Source organism: Natator depressus, chromosome 4 (assembly GCF_965152275.1).
Source record: "Natator depressus isolate rNatDep1 chromosome 4, rNatDep2.hap1, whole genome shotgun sequence".
Taxonomy (NCBI): Eukaryota; Metazoa; Chordata; order Testudines; family Cheloniidae; genus Natator; species Natator depressus.
In genome coordinates, this window is record NC_134237.1 from 51,863,244 (window position 1) to 51,883,398 (window position 20,155).

The 20,155-nt window shown below is 41.5% G+C and overlaps 2 protein-coding genes across 4 annotated transcripts in view; both read right to left on the bottom strand.

The window, feature by feature from the left end:
- The window catches only part of CLGN (calmegin), an 84,522-nt gene extending 79,110 nt beyond the window's left edge, over positions 1–5,412 (bottom strand). For all 3 annotated transcript variants that reach the window (XM_074950890.1, XM_074950888.1, XM_074950889.1), the window contains exon 1: positions 5,256–5,412. The gene's annotated coding sequence lies outside the window, so the exon portion shown is untranslated. The remainder of the gene's footprint in view (positions 1–5,255) is intronic.
- A 9,343-nt stretch (positions 5,413–14,755) lies between these two features.
- Positions 14,756–20,155, bottom strand: part of MGAT4D (MGAT4 family member D) — a 109,041-nt gene continuing 103,641 nt past the window's right edge. The window contains exons 12-15 of the mRNA XM_074950029.1: positions 17,059–17,137; positions 16,861–16,942; positions 15,566–15,678; positions 14,756–14,876 (exon numbers count right to left, since the gene is read on the bottom strand). Of these exons, the coding sequence (XP_074806130.1) occupies positions 14,856–14,876; positions 15,566–15,678; positions 16,861–16,942; positions 17,059–17,137 (295 nt within the window). The 3' untranslated portion in view covers positions 14,756–14,855. The remainder of the gene's footprint in view (positions 14,877–15,565; positions 15,679–16,860; positions 16,943–17,058; positions 17,138–20,155) is intronic.

Genomic DNA, 20,155 nt, shown 5'->3' on the forward strand with positions numbered 1-20,155 from the left:
CAGCAAAGACTGTATCTTACTGTGTAATTTGTACTGTGCCAAGTGCCCTCTGGCTCCAGTCTTGGTTGGGGCCTCTAGGCACTACTGGAATACAAATTACACAAGACAGATCAGGAAGGTTTTGGAGCAGATTTAAGACAAAAACCCAAGTTAGTTATTTATTCAGGAACACCAATACAACATTGTGTTGAACATGCCAGTATATTACAAGTTATTACAGCAGCATCAGAAGCCCCAGTCAGAATCCAGGTCCCCTTCTGCTAAGCACTGTACAGACACATACAAAGATGATCCGTGCCCCATAAAGATTTTTAATCTACATTGTAGCAATTTCCACTATCATTTCAACCCTGGGACAATTATCGCTTTCTATATTTCTTAACTCTACTAGCAGATTAGATTTCTTTGGGGATCTATTTTCCCCTACCTAGTGGGGACCACTTTAAAAAACAGACTAGCAATATACAAAAGAATGTACATAGTACCTATTTCTTTCTGATCACCTTTAAAGCCTGCTACTCAATGCAAGAGAAAATCAGAAAGAGGACTCTTTGTCCTGAATACATTTAGATGTACAGGGGTAACAACAAAAAAATGCAGTTTAAACCCTCTGTTGAAAGATCCAATTAACTGAAATGTAGGGCCAGTCAGGGATTAGAGACCCAACACATTTGTAATTGTTAACATTTGTGATGAAGCATTAAGAGTGGGTTTACCCATAGTTAACTTTAGACAGGACAAAATGCATGAGGTGGTCTTTTTCCAAACATTCAAACAAAGCAGAGAACACAGTAAAGAGATGGTTATTTGGAAAGTTCCAAAATCATGGTCAGTGAATTTATTGCACATTAAAGGAACCTGAGTAGGCTGAAGTCTTGTTTAAGCCACAGCACAGGGAGCAGACGTTTCCCCATACTATCTAACCTGCACAATTGAAACCTGACCCGAGAAGCTTACTTCTAAGGTTAAGAGTATTTTGTTCTCCATGTCTATTCAGTCCTTGGCCTCTGATTGAGGATGCCAATGTTCTTGTGGTTAGGTAACATGACCAAGGACCATCACCTTATTTCTCCCAACAGCTATCAAATGCCCTCTTTTTCCCCGATCTCTGAGCAACCTTAATCCATCCCCTTTGTGCACATGCATTATGATACAGTTTTTATTTACACAATCACATTCTAGTTTTTCCACAGAACCCCTGCCTCATTCAGTACACAGGGAACGATTCAGGATTACACAGTGAGTGAGGCTGCTGTCAGTAAACCTCCCCCTTCCTCACCCAATCCACCCACCTCATCTGTTGAGGAAGTTGGAAGGTTTGTAGCAAGTGAGGTAGGGGACCGCATGAAGAGAAAGTATGATCTCATGACTGAAGCAGTTGAATACCATCACTGAGAAGTGAATTCTATCCCTGCCTCTACCAAAGAGCTGTTATATGATGAAGGGCAAGTTATTTAAACTTGTCACACAATTAGGAGAGGGAAGCAGAGAGGCAGCAGCATTAAGCAGCACACTTGTGGGCCCTGGAAGCTGAGAGGCAGAAAGAGAAGAAGAAAGCAGCTGCACACCAATGAGTCATTCAGCTGGAAGAGAAGAAAACCCTAGAGAGAGGCTATAACACCTAACCACCATGGAGAAACATGGACAGATCCCACAGCTCGCATTACTTTCTCATTAAGATACACTCAGCTGAGATAAGCGGTGTTCTGCATACAAAAAGATTGCAATGAAGAATACTTTGCCATTTTTGAAAGATTCTGTGGGGTGCATAACAGCAGCCATATTGGGCCAGACTAATGGTCCATCTAGCTCAATATCTTGTCTTCCAGTGCTAAATGCTTCAGAGGGAATGAACCAAAAAGGGCAATTAAGTGATCCATCCTCTGTTGTCCAGTCCCAGCTTTTGGCTGTCAGAACTTTAGGGATAGCCAGAGCATGAGGCTGCATCCCTGTCCATCTTTGCTAATAGCCATTGATGGACCTATACATCCATAAAGTTCCAGAGAACAAGAGACCCATTTTTGATTCTCGGGGAAAGCTTTAAAATGTATTTAACGAAACAAACTGAACAAGCATTGAAATATGGTGAATTTAAAAAGGTTGTATTGCAAAGGTTACAGATTACTCCTGAGGTGCACAGAACAAGATTTAGAAGACTTAAAATGAATGAAAAAAAAAGTCAGAATATTATATATAAACTGTGTGATTTGATGAAAACTGGGTCAAAGGGGGGGGGGCAGGCGTGGGTGGCATTTTGTTCCTGGGAAGAGAAAGGATCGTTGGGAGCCCTGGCAGTCTCCTCCCCAGACTATATCCTCCCTTGGGAATCTCACTGGCAGACCCCATGTACCGAACAGGTCAAGAAGGTGTTTCACATGTGATTTGACTGAACGCCCAGGAAATAATTGCCCTAAACTGAAATAAGATAAGTCCACACCCCATCCAGCCTAACTTAATGCACCTGTCCTTAAAACAGGATCCGAAGAGGTAACTGCAGGTCCTCTGATTAGTTTTGTGAGGTCCGACACATTGAAGGTTAACATGGTTACTTTGGCAACTTTAACAAAGAAAGCATTTGGTAGAGACACTGGTGCACAGATTTCTCTGGTCAGGGAAAGCACGGTTAAATAGACAGACATGCTCTCTGGGGAGAATGCATAAGTCCTAGCACTGGGGTGATAAAAACTCCCTTTATCTTTAGCAAAAATACAAGCAGAGAGAGATGATCCAGAGGGAACTCAGAAAATTGGCATGCTGGGTAGTATTCCAACAGCAATTCTTGTGGGACATTATATTTTGTCTACATCTAAAGTGGTTAATATAGTAACTCACAGCAAGAAGTAATATTGTTCTGTGATCTTAGGAGATAATTGTGCAGACAAAGCAGCAGCAAAGGGTGGAGGAGATGGCCCCAGCTCAGCAGGAGAAAGCAATGTGCTTTCAGGTGTGGTAGGGGCGGAAGCCAGCTCCAGTATAGCAGAGGAGAGCAACACACCTACAGAGTTAGAGGATGAGGAAGAGGTAACCCCTATAACTGAAGAAGCTCTGCCAGCTGTCAGCTGCTAGGGTTTTGCAGATCAATAGACCCCACACTAAAAAGCATCCATGGGTACATCCTTAAGGGGCAGGGAGGGAAAACAGGGAAAGGTGTTTTTTTTTTGGCGTGTGTAAGAGAAAGGGTGATTATACAGGGAAGTTCCCACAAGCAAAGGTAAAAGCCATGGGAAACCTTACAAGCAATTGATTGTGCTAACACAATTGTCCTTTTGCCAGTCACTTGGGGGCACAGGATAAAAATTTTTACCAGCCAGGGATACAGAATTAGAAATATTGCAGATTTAGTGACTTATGTCAGATGAGAAAGAGACCTGCAGGACCCCCAGAAGTTCCTGTACGTCCCTTGCCTGTGATACAAGAGGCATTTTTAGGGTAGCAATGGACATTTGGGGCCCTATGCCACATCCTACATTTGAGGAAACAAAGGAACCAAACACTTCATGCTCCGTGCATAGGGTCCTGGTCAAAGGGTCTGGGTCAGCCATACTGGAGAAAGAACAATTGGTGAGAAAGCTACTTTGAGCTAAGTCTGTAGCTTGTTTAGTTAGGTCTTGGGCATCAAAAAGCATATCTGTTTGTAACCCATTCTATCTTCAATCTGTTTTACTTAGTATCACTTAACCTTTGTTTTAATTTTTACTATAATACAACTCTGTGCTGTGTTTGAATTGAAGTGATTGTTAGCTCCAGTTAAAGTGATAACCTGTGCTTGTGTCTTTTACAGGAGCAATGGACCTTAGTTCCCTGAGCATTCCAGGAGATGGCTGGACTCTTCATGGCAGACAGTTTTGAGGAAATTCAGGAGTTGGGTTATCCTCCAAGTAGTAACTACGGCTGGTGGAGGCCAGGGTGGGGCTGATGTGTTGTAGGCAGGCTGCTGGGGTCAGAGCACTGGATCAGGGCTCCACAGCATACAGACATTCAGGGAACCACATGCTTGTCTGTGAGCTGGTGGCACCTGAGCTCTGAGCCACAAGCAGCAGAGTATTTAAGACACCCAGGATTACAGGACAGGCAGCGACAACCCCTTACTAGGCTGGGTTGAACCCCAAAAATATTACAGTTACACCAAGGAAGCCCTCCTGTAATAAGAACAGATTTAGTGCAGCTAACATGTAAGATTTTAACAATATATTCAAGATGGATACCCATGTTTAAAGCTACCCACAAATGAAGATAAGCATATGTTCAGAATCAAGAAGCTATATCCAGCCCAGGTAACAAACCCCACAAATCCAGGGCCTACATTTTGACAAAGACCCATCACATGGTCCTTAAGGAGGGTGCATTCCAGGGCAGTGCAACCCTCCTCCTCAGCCCCCTCCTGGCCCCAGGGATCTGACTGCAGCACAACTTGGCAGCACATACACAAGAGCACCTAAAACCAGAGTCCCAGAGTTTGACTGAGCCTAACCAACAGAAACCAGCCAATTAGGTGCAATTAGCCACAACTTCCCCAGTCAGGCAGATAAATAGGGGACCTGCTTATTTTTATACTCGCCCTAGCTATACAACTCCTGCTGTCCGTCCCCCGCCCCCATACGGAGCTAATTGCTGTTGTTCTCTCTGGCTGGTCCCACTAGGTCCCAGAGCAGCTCTAGGGAGAGGCGGGCAGGTGCTGCCGGGAAGGGCAGGGAGCTCTCTGCCCCATCCTTGGGGGGGGGAGGGGGAGTCAGTTTGAACGAAGTCAGATGTCAGCTTGGACACTGGAGCCACTACACTGAAGGGAGGGGGCACAAGACTGAACGCGCTCCCGGGGAACCCCGTCAAGCGCGCGTCCAGCAGGGAACGCGCAGCGCCTACAGCTGGCGCTTGGAATCCTCATGCCACTGACATTCTAACGGTAAAATAACGGCCTCACCCGCATGCCGAGGGGTCACGGGCGGGGTGGGGGGGAGGATCGGCACGGCAGGAGAACGGCCTCCACTCCCGACTTCCTCCGCGCAGCCCCTGCCTGAGGGCCGCCGCGTTCCTGAGCGCCTGCGGAGCCCGGGCCTCCCACTAACGGTTGATCAAGGGAGCAGCTGCCCCAGCGCCGTCACTCGCCTGCGGAGCGCGAAGCGAGACCCGAGCAGAGCTCCACTCCGGTCCCGCGCGGTGAAGCTCATAACCCCAAGCCACTACACAGCGAGCGGGACCGGAGGTAGCCCGCCCAGCGTGGCTCAGAGACGTTTAGCCGCCCCCGGGAAGACAGTTACCGGCAAGATAGAAGGTCCCGTCCGCCTCGCTCTCTGGTAAAGCCGGGCAGCGTTTCCCAGCGCATCACGTATATTGAACTGCGCATGCGCTTTTGCACTCTCGGGGATGCTGGCGCCGAAGAGCAGGTGCTGCCGGGCAGCCCGAGCCAATCCGCGCACGCTCTGAACAGATCAAGCGAATCACAACTCGGAACCATCCCGGCGCAACTCACTGGCAGCGGACTCCCCGCCCGAACCAATCACGGCTCAGTCCGCGGCGGTCAGAGCCCAGCACGTGCCGGCTAAGCCAATCACAATCAGCCCCCACGGGACTGCTCGCGGCGCTGCGCATCAGTCACTGCTCAGCCTACGCCGCCAGATTCGGTGGCCAGTCGCTGCTTGGGAGCTGGGAAACAGTTACCAGTTTGCTGCCGCCCCGCTTCCTGGCCAGGGCAAGGAACTGGGTCTGCGAGCTCAGTCCCCGGGCTTGGCGCGCTTCACCCAGCACAAAGCGTCAGCACCTGCCATGGCTGCCGCGTTAAGGCTGTTCCAATAGCAGGGATTCAACCTCCTGTGCATGGAAAGTACAGCCTGTCCTCCCGCCACTTACAGCGCGTGCACTGGAGAGTGGATTTCTGAAAGGGGACTAGAAAACCCATTCGCCTCTGAGCTACAAAAGAATTACAGGCTGCTGGTTCTTTGAGATCTTTAGCATCTGGCAGTCTTTACAGTCTTACCTTTGGAAGATCAATCCGAACAAACACAGACTCGTCTAACTTTCCACAGGGTTAAAATCAACAGAAATCTTACGGGCAATATTTGAAAGAAGAGGTTGTAATTAAACTAATATTAATGATTGTTGTATCTGATTGATATGATTAGATTACAAATAGGCTAAGGCAGTTTAGTGGGGACATTATGACATCAGAAATAAAGCAACCACCACCATTCTCTACAGCTAATTTTTGTGCAACAACTTTATTGGCTTTAGGGAGATAAGATCGGTGACATATCTTTTCCTGGACCATATCTCGGTGAAAAAGACAAACTTTTGAGTTAAACAGAGCTCTTCTGGTCTGGGAAAGGTATTCAGTGTCAAAGCTAAATACAAAGTGGAACAGGTAAGGAATGAACATATGTTGCCCAAAATCATTCCAAGGGAAATGGGCATTAACACATGACAAAGGAGGATGAGTGGATTACAGATTGTGGTAATGAGCCGTAAATCCAGCATCTTTATTAAATCCATGATTTTTGGTGTCTAGTAGAGTTCTGAATTTAAGTTCCCAAGCTTGTCTTTTGACGGTGTTATGCATGTTTCCCTTAAGAGCGAAGACTGAGGGGTCAGATATGGAGCAATGGTTTTGTGAAGTGTGTTCGCTCATAGGTGATATTTTGTTTTTGTCTTACCGTTTTTCTGTGTGAGTTCATGAGAGAGCAGAGCAATTGTCTTATTTCATCTACATAGTTGTTATTGGGGCATTTAACACACTGGATGACATACAGTATACCAGATGTGCTTATAGGCCAGGATTTTGAAAGCCATGTTGTCAGGGGTTATTGATTGTTGTAGCAGTGAAGCAATGTCTGCAGGTTTGCATCAGTTGTTCTGGCTGGGTCTGGTGCTGCTTTGAGTTGGTGTGTGGGGAGGTTCTGATGATGAGGTTGGGGAGCTGTTTGAAGACCAGAAGAGGGGGGTTCAGGAGAAATTCCTTTCAGAATGTGGTTTCCGTCGGCTGTACGTGTTTAATGATTCCTCATAGAGGATCAAGGAGGGGTGTATAGTCAGAGGGTTCTTTTCCCCTTGTATTGAAGCAGGTTCTCCTAGGGTATTTAGGTGGATGCAATCTACTTTCTGGTGGAGTGTCCTTGTTTGGTAAAGGTGGGTTTTAAGTGTGTTAAGGTGTGTATTCCTGACTTTCTCCTTGGAGTTTATTCTGTGGTATCTGAGGGCCTGGTACTTGCAGATAACTGATTTCTTGGTGCGTTTGGGGTGGTTACTGCACCTGTGATGGTAACTGTGATAATCTGTGAGTTTCTTGTATATAGATGTCATTTCTGAAGCTGATTATGGTGTTCAGGAAGTTGATGCTGGTGAGGGAGTGTTGCAGTGACTCATCTGTATGAGAGACACTGGACATGTTTTCCAGAGTTCTCACTGGTAGGTTACTTGACCCGCTGTCACTGCTCTTTGAAGATTTCATAGCTATATTCCATCTTGGGCATGTTTATCTATAAAACTTCTAATAAATGTTAAACTAAAGACATTTCCGGACCACGAAGAAAATTAAAATGGAGTTATGGTTGAGAGTATGTTTCAGTAACTTATGGATAAAAATCACTGTAGAAGTGTTGAAATTGTAGCAGTCTTCAGAGAACTTGGAGGGAGAAGCAGTTTTCAGGAGGGAAGCTTCAGGCTGTGTGCATATGGTTTGAGTGATAGCTGCAGTTGTAGCAACTCTGTAACAGTTCTTTTAATAAAGAGAGAGTTTAATTTTAGAAACATATTTTTATCCAGCATGCGGTACTTAAAACAGTAATTAACACAAAACCAAGCATTATAAACCTGGGAAAATTCAGAGTTAAGATTACACTTAAAAGACATTCCAAAATGTTAAGGTAAGAATCCACAATTATGGAATACAAACAACCTTAATGTTGCCCAGTGGTGATGCCACAAAGGAAGAAAATAGGACAGTGTCTTTAATTTTTTTTTAAACTAATCTGGGTTCACAAATACTAAAATGCCTTAAATACTGTAGGCTATTGTAGAGTGTCACTGTATGGCATAGTTAAGATTGTTTGGGTGCCTTGGTATATAGAACTATGAGCTAGTAGTTAAGGGGATGCTCTTGGGGAAGGAGGCAGGTTTATGAAGCAGCTCTAGAAATTCACATAGGTTATTAAGTCCCATTGTATTGAGACATACTTGAGCTGGATGGAAAACAGAAATCCCTTCCTGCAAAAAAATTTACATTTTTGAAAAAAAAAATTGTCCTGAAATTTTTCCCACAAGGGGATTTCCAGAAAAATTCCACGTCAGGAGAATGGAAGCTGAATGTTTTAGCTTCATAGCTGCGTGCTGTGATGATTTGGGGAATCTATCTGTACAATTTGTGAATTTTGTGTAGATCAGGAACTCTATGTATTTTATCAGGCTGCAAACTCCATTTTGAATGTGCAGCTTGTTTGTCTTCTCTGTGGTCTCTTTACTGCCACGTGGTCTGAAATTCCTGCATGGGTAGTGGGAAAGGCCTAACGATAGAACATCATTACACTTTGACAAGCAGCCATCATTAAGAGAGGTCTTCTCCCCACTGCAAACCACTTTTTCAAGTCTAAACTCACCTGACATAGGGGGCTGAAAGTTATTAAAGGGCAGGAGCTGCTTTACTCGGGGGATCACTTTTCTCCAGCTCAAGATGAGAGAAGTAACCCAGCATGTAGGAACCTGATGAGGCAGTGGACCTGCCTGCCTCGTTACTAAACAGAGATGGGTCTCCCAAGGAAAGGGTGAACTAGTAAGGGCCATATTGTGGTTAGGATGGTGGTAGTTTTCTAAGCGTATGTCTCTACTTGGAGCTAGGGGTGTAATTACCAACTGGCATAGACATACTGGTGCTAGCTCTCACTGAAGTAGCGAGCTAAAAATAGTAGTGTAACCAGGTTAACACAGGTGGCAGCAAGCAGTGGCACTGGCTAGCTATGCTGAGAATGTATGCTAGGGGTTCAGGCAGCTTTGTGTTTGGCACAGCTAGCCCATGCCACTGCTTGCTGCTGCCCAGGCTATCCTGGCTACACTAGTATTTTTAGTGCACTAGCTCCATTAGAGCTAGCATAAGTGTGTCCACACAAGCAGGGAATCACACTCAGAGCTATAAGTGGGGCTCTCTTGTGCTTTATTTGTTAAATAAGAGTTAGAACCCTGTGCAAAGTGTCTGTGCGTGTTATATGCTACACTTACACTGTGCCTCGAGAGAGTTAAAGTGTAACCCCAAATGCTCAGATCTTTGGTGAGATTCTGGGAGAGGGTGTGTTTAAGCTACAGGGGAATCTAAGAAGTCAGCACTGGTTCTGGGGTCTGGGCAGAGGACCACAAGGTCACGGCTCTCAGAAAGGAGGGTGCAGAGCCTCTGTCTAATACTGACAGTGTGCCTGTGGACCCCCAGGCTGCAACAGTGCTAGGCTCTGTTCAGACTCTGGAGGCTTAAAACACCTAGGTCCCTTCACAGCAGTCCAGCGAGTGCGCATGAAGGGTCACTCAACCAAATTTGTGACACTCAAATGGAAGATTTTTGTCCCTTTTCCCAGGGAGAAAGTGATATTGACAAGAGCCTCCATGTGGGCATCTGTGGAGCCATCATTTGGATTTTCCTGATGGATTTTTTTTTTGTGGGGTGGGGGTTAAATTTGAAAAAAATCACTTTTGCAAAAAGGGCATTTCTCATCAGAAAAATCATTCTCCTGGAAAATTCCCAACTAGCTCTAATACATACTTACTGAGACTCTCACTTGGCTGGGGTAGGAAAGTCTTTCTTGCAGTCACTAGTTGAGGCAATTTGGCCCAAACCAAAGAAGAAAAGTCTCCCACTACAACTGGGACGTCTATCTCACATTCCTATCATACATTTAAGGAACAACGGAATGAGGGAATCAATTTCAGCTATTCCAGACTGACTACTGGGCCCAGATCCATAAAAAGAGTGCCATTTACATGCATGTAATCCAAAGCAGGCAAGCTAATAAAAATACATCTGGAGAAAAAATTATTTATTGCAATAAATAAGACATGTACAGATGTTTACAAAACATAGAAATACCCTGACAAGACAAACAGTTTATGCAACATAAAAAATAGAGTTAAACATCTACAAAGATTGTGATTTATAAGTAATGGAGAAAGAGGAAGAGTGGATGTGGAAGGTGGAACTCCCATGTGTGGTCTGTACATTAATTCAGATATTTTTAAAGATCTATTTGAATCTAAATAATTACAAGACTGTATTACTTTGTTTGGCCTACATATCTCAATTATATCTGAAGGATTACTCTTGTCTCAGGGGGATCTATTCTCTTCTCAGGGTGCATGCCTATTAGTATTAACAGTAGTTATGCACAGGTATCAAGACCACATGGAGCTTCCCTTACTTATGCAACTGGTCACATAATGAAGGACGGTAGAATTTTTCCTGCAGAGCATAGAACCTTAAGATATCAATAAATAATTCAACAAAGAAATTAATAAAACCAGATGGATAATTCCTTTTAGACCTAACCAGATTTTAGGATTTTCCCTTAAAAGTCCATGGGGAAAATAAAAAAAATCTAAAACCAGACTGCTAAAACATAGGCACTAGAGGTCAGTCACTTTCTCATTGCACTTAAATAAAATCAAATAGGTTGAACAAGCATCATTAGTATGTAAGTATTTGAAGTTTTTTCCATATCTTTTAAACTAATTATTAATGTGTGTAATGAGTCTGAGGTAGCCTGTGTTTTGGAGAATTTTTTTTTTAAACCCCATTAAGGCAATATAGTTCTTGTACTAAAATAGTATTTCTTACTGAAAGAGCTCAGTGCCCTGCTTTGGAATCTGACATTTTGCCGTTTTATGTTTTATTTTTGTAACTGGCATTTACAATCTTTCCTTCATGCTTTGTGTTTACAATATTTGTTTGTATAATACACATGTATAATACAAAGAATACTTTTTTTCTCTATGAGGTCTCATGTGATCTAATGTTCCTTATCCTCTTTTTCCACTTCTTTCAAGTATCAGCCAGCTCTGTTGCAATTCCCTGGCACTTGCTGACAAATGTGTAGGTGGGACCATTGCCAGTTCTTTATGAGCCCACCAGGGGATTCTACAACAGCCATGTCACTGTCCCCAGACATTTCTTATGTAAGTTCTCTTGGTTCAGTGCTCTGGTTTGCAGTGCAACTCTCAGGTTTGAGTCACAGTTTGAAGGGTCAGCATGAATGTACTGCCTGCTCAATAGCCTCTTCTTTTGAGCTAAACTCGTATATGGAGGGGCAAAACTATGGAGTTAATTCCCCGGAGTTGCAGGTTTGTAGCTTCCACTGTTAGCTTTAATGTAAAATACATAATGTGAAGCTACAGTAGGAAATTTTGATTACTGAGCCAGATTTCTGTTCTCATTTACACTGGTTTAAATCCAGAGTTGCTGTTTATTTCAGTGACGTTACCCTGGACTTACGCCACTGTAATGAAGAGCAGAATCAGGCCTGCTGACACCAAACTTTAACACTAACCTGCTAGAATTCTGTGATTTGTATCTCCTGCAGCTCACAACACAGCCTCAAGTTTACTGTTACTGTGACAACAATCTTTTAGGTATCAGAAAATTTAGAGTATGAAACTCAGTTCTCAGTTAACCCTTAATGAAAATCCAGAGTAACTCCAATGATCCAGTTAGTTTGGCTTTACACCAGGGTGATTAGGGCTCTGATTCTGCAATAAGTTTTGTACAGACAGACCTCTCTGGCCACACACAGCTCACTGCGGGAAGGGTTTGAAACAAAGTTTGGCCCACAATAGTCACTATTTATAAGCAATACTTACACTAATTTAATATTTATAATGTGCCTATACTTCCTCAAAGTGAATGGTTAAGGCTCCCAGATATCACAATGATGGGGAACATATAAGAACATAAGTAGGCAGATTAGACTAGATAGAAGGTTGACTGCATGGAAGGAAAAATTTCTACAGCAGTGCAGCTAGTTACCCCTGAAGAATTCAGGTTGATCAAAGCATTGTGAACTTTCTGACATTTTACTTCAAAGTTTAAGGGCAGTTTATTTGAAGGGAAAAAAAAAGAGGGTTCTTTTAAGTAGCAAAAGAGTTATACTAGCTTAAACTACAAGGCACTATCATTCTAGGTCTATTTTCAGTGGTTTACAGCTTACCTAAATATTTTCCTAGACCGTGCCACTCCCCGCACCAAGTTCAGGGGGGCATTTAACGTGGCAACAGAGTGTTTAGCCCCTTGCAGGAGGCACTCAGCACCTTGTTGGATCAGGCACTTAATTGACAAAAGGTTCTGGGAGGCCATGCTTCTCCCACTTTATCAGTTCTTCCCTTTATTTCAATGGGAGGAGGAGCAGACCGCAATATAACAATGTGATTCACACTATAGAAACTGCAGTCAATTAAAAACTCAGGTTTAGCATTGCAGGATTGTGACAGAAAACCTGAAGATGTACATAACGATCCTGGGACCCAGTGTCATTTTAACAGAGAATACTGTCCCAAAAACTGCAGTGCACTTTAGAACTAAACACCCGTTTTTTCATGGTCTGTTAGTATAAACACATCCTCACTGCATTTTCCACTTTAATTATGCATCCGATGAAGTGAGCTGTAGCTCACGAAAGCTCATGCTCAAATAAATTGGTTAGTCTCTAAGGTGCCACAAGTCCTCCCTTTTTTTTTTGCGAATACAGACTAACACGGCTGCTACTCTGAAACCTGTCAGAAAATAAGCTTGGTTTAAACATTTTCACATTGACTGGGGTTTCTAAAGGTCAGTGAACAGAAAAATGAAAAGTTTGGGCCTCAGTCACATGCTTGTGTCTTTCTGGAATGCAGGTACCCTGTGGAAGTGTGTGTTTTCCTTGGAGATGCTACAGTGTTTCAGGTGAAGAAGGGTGTGAATTCTGTGCAGCTTCAACTTCTGTAACACTGAGTGAACTAACCTAGTTCCATTACCTTCGAGGCCTTCTGAAGGCTGCAACATTTGGCTCATTAAATGTTTTTAATGAGAATGGTAGTATGCTGTACCATACTGTATATTGTACAGTATATACCTACATCTTCATTGCCTAAACAGAAGATTTTTTTAACCTATATTAATCTCACTTCTTTTAATCATACTTCACTTATTAGACACAGATGAGGGTAAGTTCCCCTCCCAGTTTCCTCTGCATCTTCCCACTAAGCAGAGTGGTTTGTTGCACCATAGAATGGGGAGCAGGTGTGGTCTGCAGACTCTGCAGATCACAAGGCTCCACAGTGAGGGCCCAGTCTTGCAAACATGCATGTAAATCCCTGATTATATATGCAACTAAAATTTCTCATGTGTGTCCATATTTGCAAGATTGGAACCTCACTGAAAATTGCCTAAAAAGGGATGAGGAAGAGGCAGACGTATGGACCCACCCCATCTTATATTACTGCCTGGGTGCGCCAGGTGATCAAGCTGCAGTGTCCTAAGGAATAGCATAGCAAGAGCACATACTCCTTGCAAGCTGGGAACAATCCTTCCCCCTTAGGTATACAGTTCTGTACTGCTCCCTGCTTAGGGTTAAATGACACAAATGTAAATCTCAGAATGTTATTTACTTAATAGCATACATTATCAACAATACTCTACTATTAAAACAAGATTTTTTTTAAAAAGACCATGAACTGCTGATCTGTTTCAAACAATGTAAAGAAAGTGGATTTTAAATGAAATTATCTTGCTCTAAATTTATTATTATTTTGTTTAGAAACATGTGGGCCCGCAGTGACGTCAGTGGACTTACACTGCTGCAAAACTGGTGTAAAGTAGTTATTTTTTGGTAGTACGTGCAATGACTCTGTGTGAGAGACACACAGTATGCACACTTCGTGCTAAAGAGGTATGTGTATGAAGTCTGACACTAACACCAGACCTGACTGTGTATTATGGATTCCTTATTATATTCATTTTAAATGGAGCTTCTCCTGTTTATATTTTTAATTTAAAATTTATACTAAGTTGTGCCTCTTTGTGACTAGGATTTAAGTACCAGCACATACAATTCAGGAAATAATTTATTATTTACAATTAATTCAGTGTACAATTTTACAGTGTAGTGTATATTTCACTGAAGAAAAACTGTTTAAGATTAATATTATTTAAATGATAACTTAAAGGGGCTTTCTATTTAATAGGTACTAAACATACCCCATCCTAAATGGGCTTCAAGGCTGAAATATTAGTTAACAGAAAGCACCCTCATATCATCATAAAACTTCAGTGTGCTCTCCATATTGATAAACTGTCCCTAGTTAGGATGGATTGTCCTATATTATATTGTATTATAGCAAAATATTGATTGTTTTCCCATTCTGTTCCACTTCTCCTCCAAAATGCTCTGTCAATATATTTCAAAGGAATTTAAAAAGTGTTGGTTTTTTTCTCCCGAATGTCCCTATTTCTGGTGGGACTGAATTTGGAATAAGGACTTTAATGTTATGTTCCCTGTGGGAGGTCTTATAACATCTTGTCTTTGACAATGACTATTTTGTTTTAATTTTACAGTAGTGTAGTGCTCACTCCCTGTGATATGTCTATGTATTCAAATTAATAAAGCATTTATGTTTCTAAAAGGTCTACCAGGAACACTTTATAGATTTGTTTTTTAAATATTCAAGCCCTTCAAAGAAAATTTTAGGTCCCTCCCTCCCCCCCACTTTTTAATACACAGTATTTAGTAGTAGTAGTAATAGTACACAAGGGTTTATTTTTTTTCCCAGCAGACCATTTGTTGCTACCACTAGGTGGCCTGGTTTTCAAAGCAATCCTTAAGAAAAGACACATCAAAAATGTGATTTTCTGCAGTTTTGTATGTTCAAGAAGTCTTGATCAATATCTGGAAAAAAAAAAAGGAGGAGGAGGGAATAAAATATATAATAAATTTACAAAAATCATATCAAATGTTAGAATAAAATTTATTTATTTTCCACTTTCGGATACAGTGATGGATTTTCTCCAAATTTTTTCAGTGAAATCCTTTGAGATTTCCGCCCCCCACCCAATGAGATGTGGCTATTGAGTCTATAAATAGTCAACAGACACAAGCAGTTTTAAAATTACACTATTGTCTGAAGATGTTTGCCTACTCTTGCTACAAATAACACCTGAGATTGCTACTACTGAAAGAGAAGATAGAAAAGAATAAAAGTAAACAAACAAACTAGTCATGGAGAAAATTGTGTCCATCATGGTTCAAATGTTACTAGCCTTACTTATTCCAAGTAGTATTTACTGATAGGCTTCTTCTCATTGAAGTAAAGATGATTACTTGGGTAAGTGATACTCAACATAGGCAAGGTTGGAGAATCGGTCCCTTTGTCCATTTCAGTACTTCTTGTGCAGTTTCATTTTTTCCCTGTATTGTTATTTTCCCCTGTCTGCATGGGGCTTTCACAATTTTTTTTTCAAAAATTAGGAAAAGGGGATTGTAAAGCCATAAATATTGGCAGGTGGACTCAGGGGCAGGAACGGGAGCTGAAACTGCTTTTAACAATAGACCTATTAATATGCTTCCCAAATGCTTACCTCACTCAGTAATGCCCACACAGGAGAATCAGAATGGATAGATAAACGAATAGCCTGTATTTTTCCTACTGATGGACTGATGATGCCTTCTGCTATTCCATTATCAAATGTACCTATGTATAAACAAAACCAATCAGCACTAATATGAGCTATAATGAAATGCATTTTTCTAGTGGACTTAGCGCAGACAGTTTTAATGTCAATAATAAATGTTACCTAAGGCCCAGATTCACAAAAGTTAGGCACCTAAGCCTGAGATTTAGACGCCAAGTCCCATTTTTAGGGGCCACTGTTATCCTCAAAACCCACACTTAGCTTCTGCCTAATCCTGTAGGTGCCTAAACTCACCCTGAACCTAAATTTTTGCAGTAATTGTTCCCTAGGTGACTATGTTTCTGCCTCTGGGCATGAGCACTGTTGCCTCTAAGTGCCTGCACACCAATCTCCTGCTAAGCCCCAGAGAGATCCTCAGACCAGGGGAAGGTAGATGGGTGGACACCTATCTTGCCTGCAGGGCCCAATCCATGTGTGTGCTCAAAGCCCACTTAATTCCACACACAGAGTCCAGAGGAGGAAGACCTCCCTTCTCATTTTTAGCCCGGTGGTTAGGGTACTCACCTGGGAGGTGGCAGATCCCTGTTCACATCCTTTCTTCTCATCAGGCTGAGGAGGGACTTGAATCAGGGGATCTCACACATCCCAGTACCCTAACCATTGGGATAAAGATTACAAGGGTCATCCTCCCTCTCATGGCTCTTTTGTGTGAAGTTAGGCAGCCTCTGAACATTATTGAAATCATTCTTTTGGTGTTCTATGAGTTTGTGATGTTGACAGTACATCAGCATATTACTAATAGAAAATACCGTTTAATAGATTTGTATCATGTTAAGATGTAGAAGAACTCTTTAAAAATAGCATATTCTGATGAAACATTCACCTTTGTTGCTGGCTGAACCACCAGTTAATGATGTCAAAATCAATTAGCTCAAGCTGCAAAACTCAAGTCACAGTCAGTTATCCTACTGAAGAGCTTGAAATGATTGGGCTTTTTCTTTAATTTAAAACCTTCACTATCCCCTTTACTAAAGTCTGTTTTCATTACTCTGCCATATTGAATTCTAAGTAACCAAACCACATACTGCAACCTGCAGAAGTTCAAAATGTATTCTTTGATTACTTTGAGATACTGAGTTTCTTATAGAACTAAAGGAGCTTTCAAGTGTATAGTTTTTTTTTAATAGTATGTATACACAAGCAAATTGTTTTAGTCTTTGAAATGATAGTAAGTAGTTTACCTATCTTTAAATATCCATCTTTGGTTGTTTGGTCGTTAACTTTGCCTCCATTGCCTACTGCATCTTTTAATAATTCTCTTTCCTGTAACAAAACAAAAGAGTAAAAGTCCCAACCAGGTTTTATAAAATATATTTTTTCCACACTTCATTCATAAAATGAGTAGTATTGTGTATTGCATTGGGAAATGAGACACTTACAGCAGCAGGCCAAACTTCTACAGTAGTGTTAAACAGTTTATCACCAGGGTGTTCCATGTTTCCACTTCTAAAGAGGTACCTGCCAATGAGAACTATATGATTTCTGTATATTTTTGTATTGTAGAAAATTCTAGATGAATAGTTCTCAAGAATCATTTCTGAAGTAAAACTTTAAATACACGTTCTCTATTGCAAATAGCACGTCAGTGAAGCCAGAGACAGATGTTAGCATTTGCAGCCAGTTGGCCAAACTGTACTAAAACCTTTACATTTCAAACAATATCTCCCCAAAAGACAACCTGTTCTGGAAACAGTGACAGGGGAAAGCAACAACCATGCCGAATTGTCACTAACCTTTCTCCCTTTCAGTGCTCAAATCCCCATCAACCTAACCCATTCCAAGCTTCACCAGCCCTTACACACAGACCCCAGTGATCCTATATCATTCCAAAGCCTAGCTGAGGCCTGCAGCACCCATGCAGGCAGCTGCATAAGGATCATACCCAAGTCTTGCTACAAGAGTGTGGACCTCCTTGTGAATCCAGCATTCTTAGGTACAGAAAGTGGGCTGTCTCCTAATTCTTATGAAACTTTCTTGATGACAGGGTGTCCAACTAGCACCTCTTATTGTGGGACCTATGTGCCAATGGCAGCCCTCAATTATTCATGGAGGTCTACTGATCAATTCAAGTGTTTCTAAGAAGCTCCAATATTGGCCAATGAGTGACAGTATTGCCAACTTCAAGCATTCAAAAATCATGAGTTAGGCCCCAAAAAAAACTCATGAGATGTTAAAAAATATTTTTTGGATTCTTTTCATTTGCCTTCAGGCCTTGGAGCCTCTTTAGATTTCATGCTTATAATCCTTTCTTTGCAACCATTCAGGCTCATATACGTTTTTTTTTTTAAATGAAACCTGAGATGCTCACTTTCACATGAATCCAGGAGCTGAGGCATGAAGAAAAACTCCAAATATAAGGTTCACAATAAAAATCTCAACATTTAGCAGCACTAGAGTAGTGGGGCATCAGCTAGAAAAGGCAATGTTGTGTAGAAGCCACCTTCTTCCTTTTTAGACCCCACATTGGGAAAATGGAAGATATGGACTATTTAAGTTTATTAACATGTAAGCTATTGAATTATGAACATTGTGAGTCACAGCAGTTTCTATTTATGCTGCAATATTTGTTATAATATTGTTATGATGGGGTCACCTGATGGGGATATTACACATGATCTTGTAAATTCTTTTTCTGAGTGTGTAAGCAGTGTAAAATCTTTGAATAAATGTTTGGATTGTTGTAGTGTTTTGTGATGCTGCAAAGCAGTTTCCTCCCTGCCATATTCTCTCTAACCTATTCTTGAGGCAGAGGTACTCCCTAGGAGTCGGGCATTGGTGTTTTGGTGAAGATCCCTGAAAGATGAGATGGGCAAACAATATTCAGGCTGCCTTCAAGTATGGTATATATAGTGCAAAATACCAAAGCTGCACTAAGAAAATATCCAGATCTGTCACCCATGTTACCGATTTCTCATCCAGTAAGGAACTGACCCACAAGACACCAAAGGGGCAACAGTATTTTTTCATTACATTAATGTGTTGTAAAATACATTTTACAAATCTAGTGGTATAAATGATTTCATGTACATTATTTGTGATGGAGAATGCATTTCACAATGTATTTCTGCAGACTGTGTCTTTCTGGGAAGCCAAGAGAGAAAACATTATTTGTCAAAGACGACAGGATGGACATATGCAAAATAATTAATAATATAGAGAACGAAAATTAGGAACTTCCATTTACCCCTTCTGATAATACACGAACAAGAGAATATTTAAATATGTTGTCTTTCAATTTAGTTAAGCATGATAGAATAATTTTTCACGTAACACATAGTCAACCAATGGAGCTCACTGTCAAAAGATATCAAGACCAAGAACTTACTAGGATTAGAAAAATTTAACATGTATATGGATAATGAGAACATCCACAATTACATTAGACAAATTAAAAAGTTTAGGTGTATAAATCCTCTTGTTTTAGGACATAAGCCAACTACTAATTTAAGGGGCTAGGAAGAATCTCTCTCTGTAAATAGGTTATTCCATAGTTGTTTGCTATGGGCTTTCTTGCACTTTCCGCTAAAGATGTATCTGGAAGTGGCCACACTCAGGAACAGCATATTGGATTAGAGGGACTGCTGGTCTGATCTGCTATGACAATTCCTGTTTCACCATTGAAAGGGCAGGACTGCAGCTCTGCTAATTAAGCATTTCAACAAGGATCTAATTTAAGTGGGGACCCACTCTTAGGGCATGTCTCTAGGATCTCCTGAATCTTTGGAAGTTCATTTCCTAATAACTGCAGAGGAAGAACTTCCCACCTGCACATGGGAGACACGCAGAACAGGAGCACCTGTCCTGGCCCTACTGCAGAGTTTGAAAAATCCCTTGCCCACTGCTCTGTTCTCCAACCAACAACACCCCAGACCAATTAAAAAATGGTGCAAGCTGCCAAAGGTGACTAGTAGGATGGTATAAGTTAAAGAAGTCCTTGTCCAATTTTAGTTTATATTCACACCACTGCAAGCATTCCTAACATGGCAACACAGGAAAGCCCCGCCAATGCACCCCAGTGTTGGGAGAAACTATGCTCTTAGACCAAACTGCATTGCACCACTAAAACTCTGTTTTAAAAGTTATAAAATTTGTATTTTAAGAAATTTAAATATGTGGTATATATTGGAAATTCATAACCATATATTATTTTAAAATAGGAGTATATAGCATAAAATATATTAGAAATGTTTACAAGCCAGACAAAATACAAGAAGCTTGATTCTGATCTCACAATAATGTTATGTTGTTGCAGCTACATTTAATTCAGTGATTTACACCACTGTAAATTCAGAGGCAGACACAAGGTCCTTGCCCAGGCTCTCACCTCCCTCCTCTAAGTCCTTCCCTAAAACATTTCTTCCTTAAGGCATATGAACTCTAGCCTTCCTCACAAAGAAGTATAAACTAAATCATAGAAGGAAAGCGACAAAGCAACAAAAATTAACACAAAAACTTTAGAACTGCCAAAATGTGTTG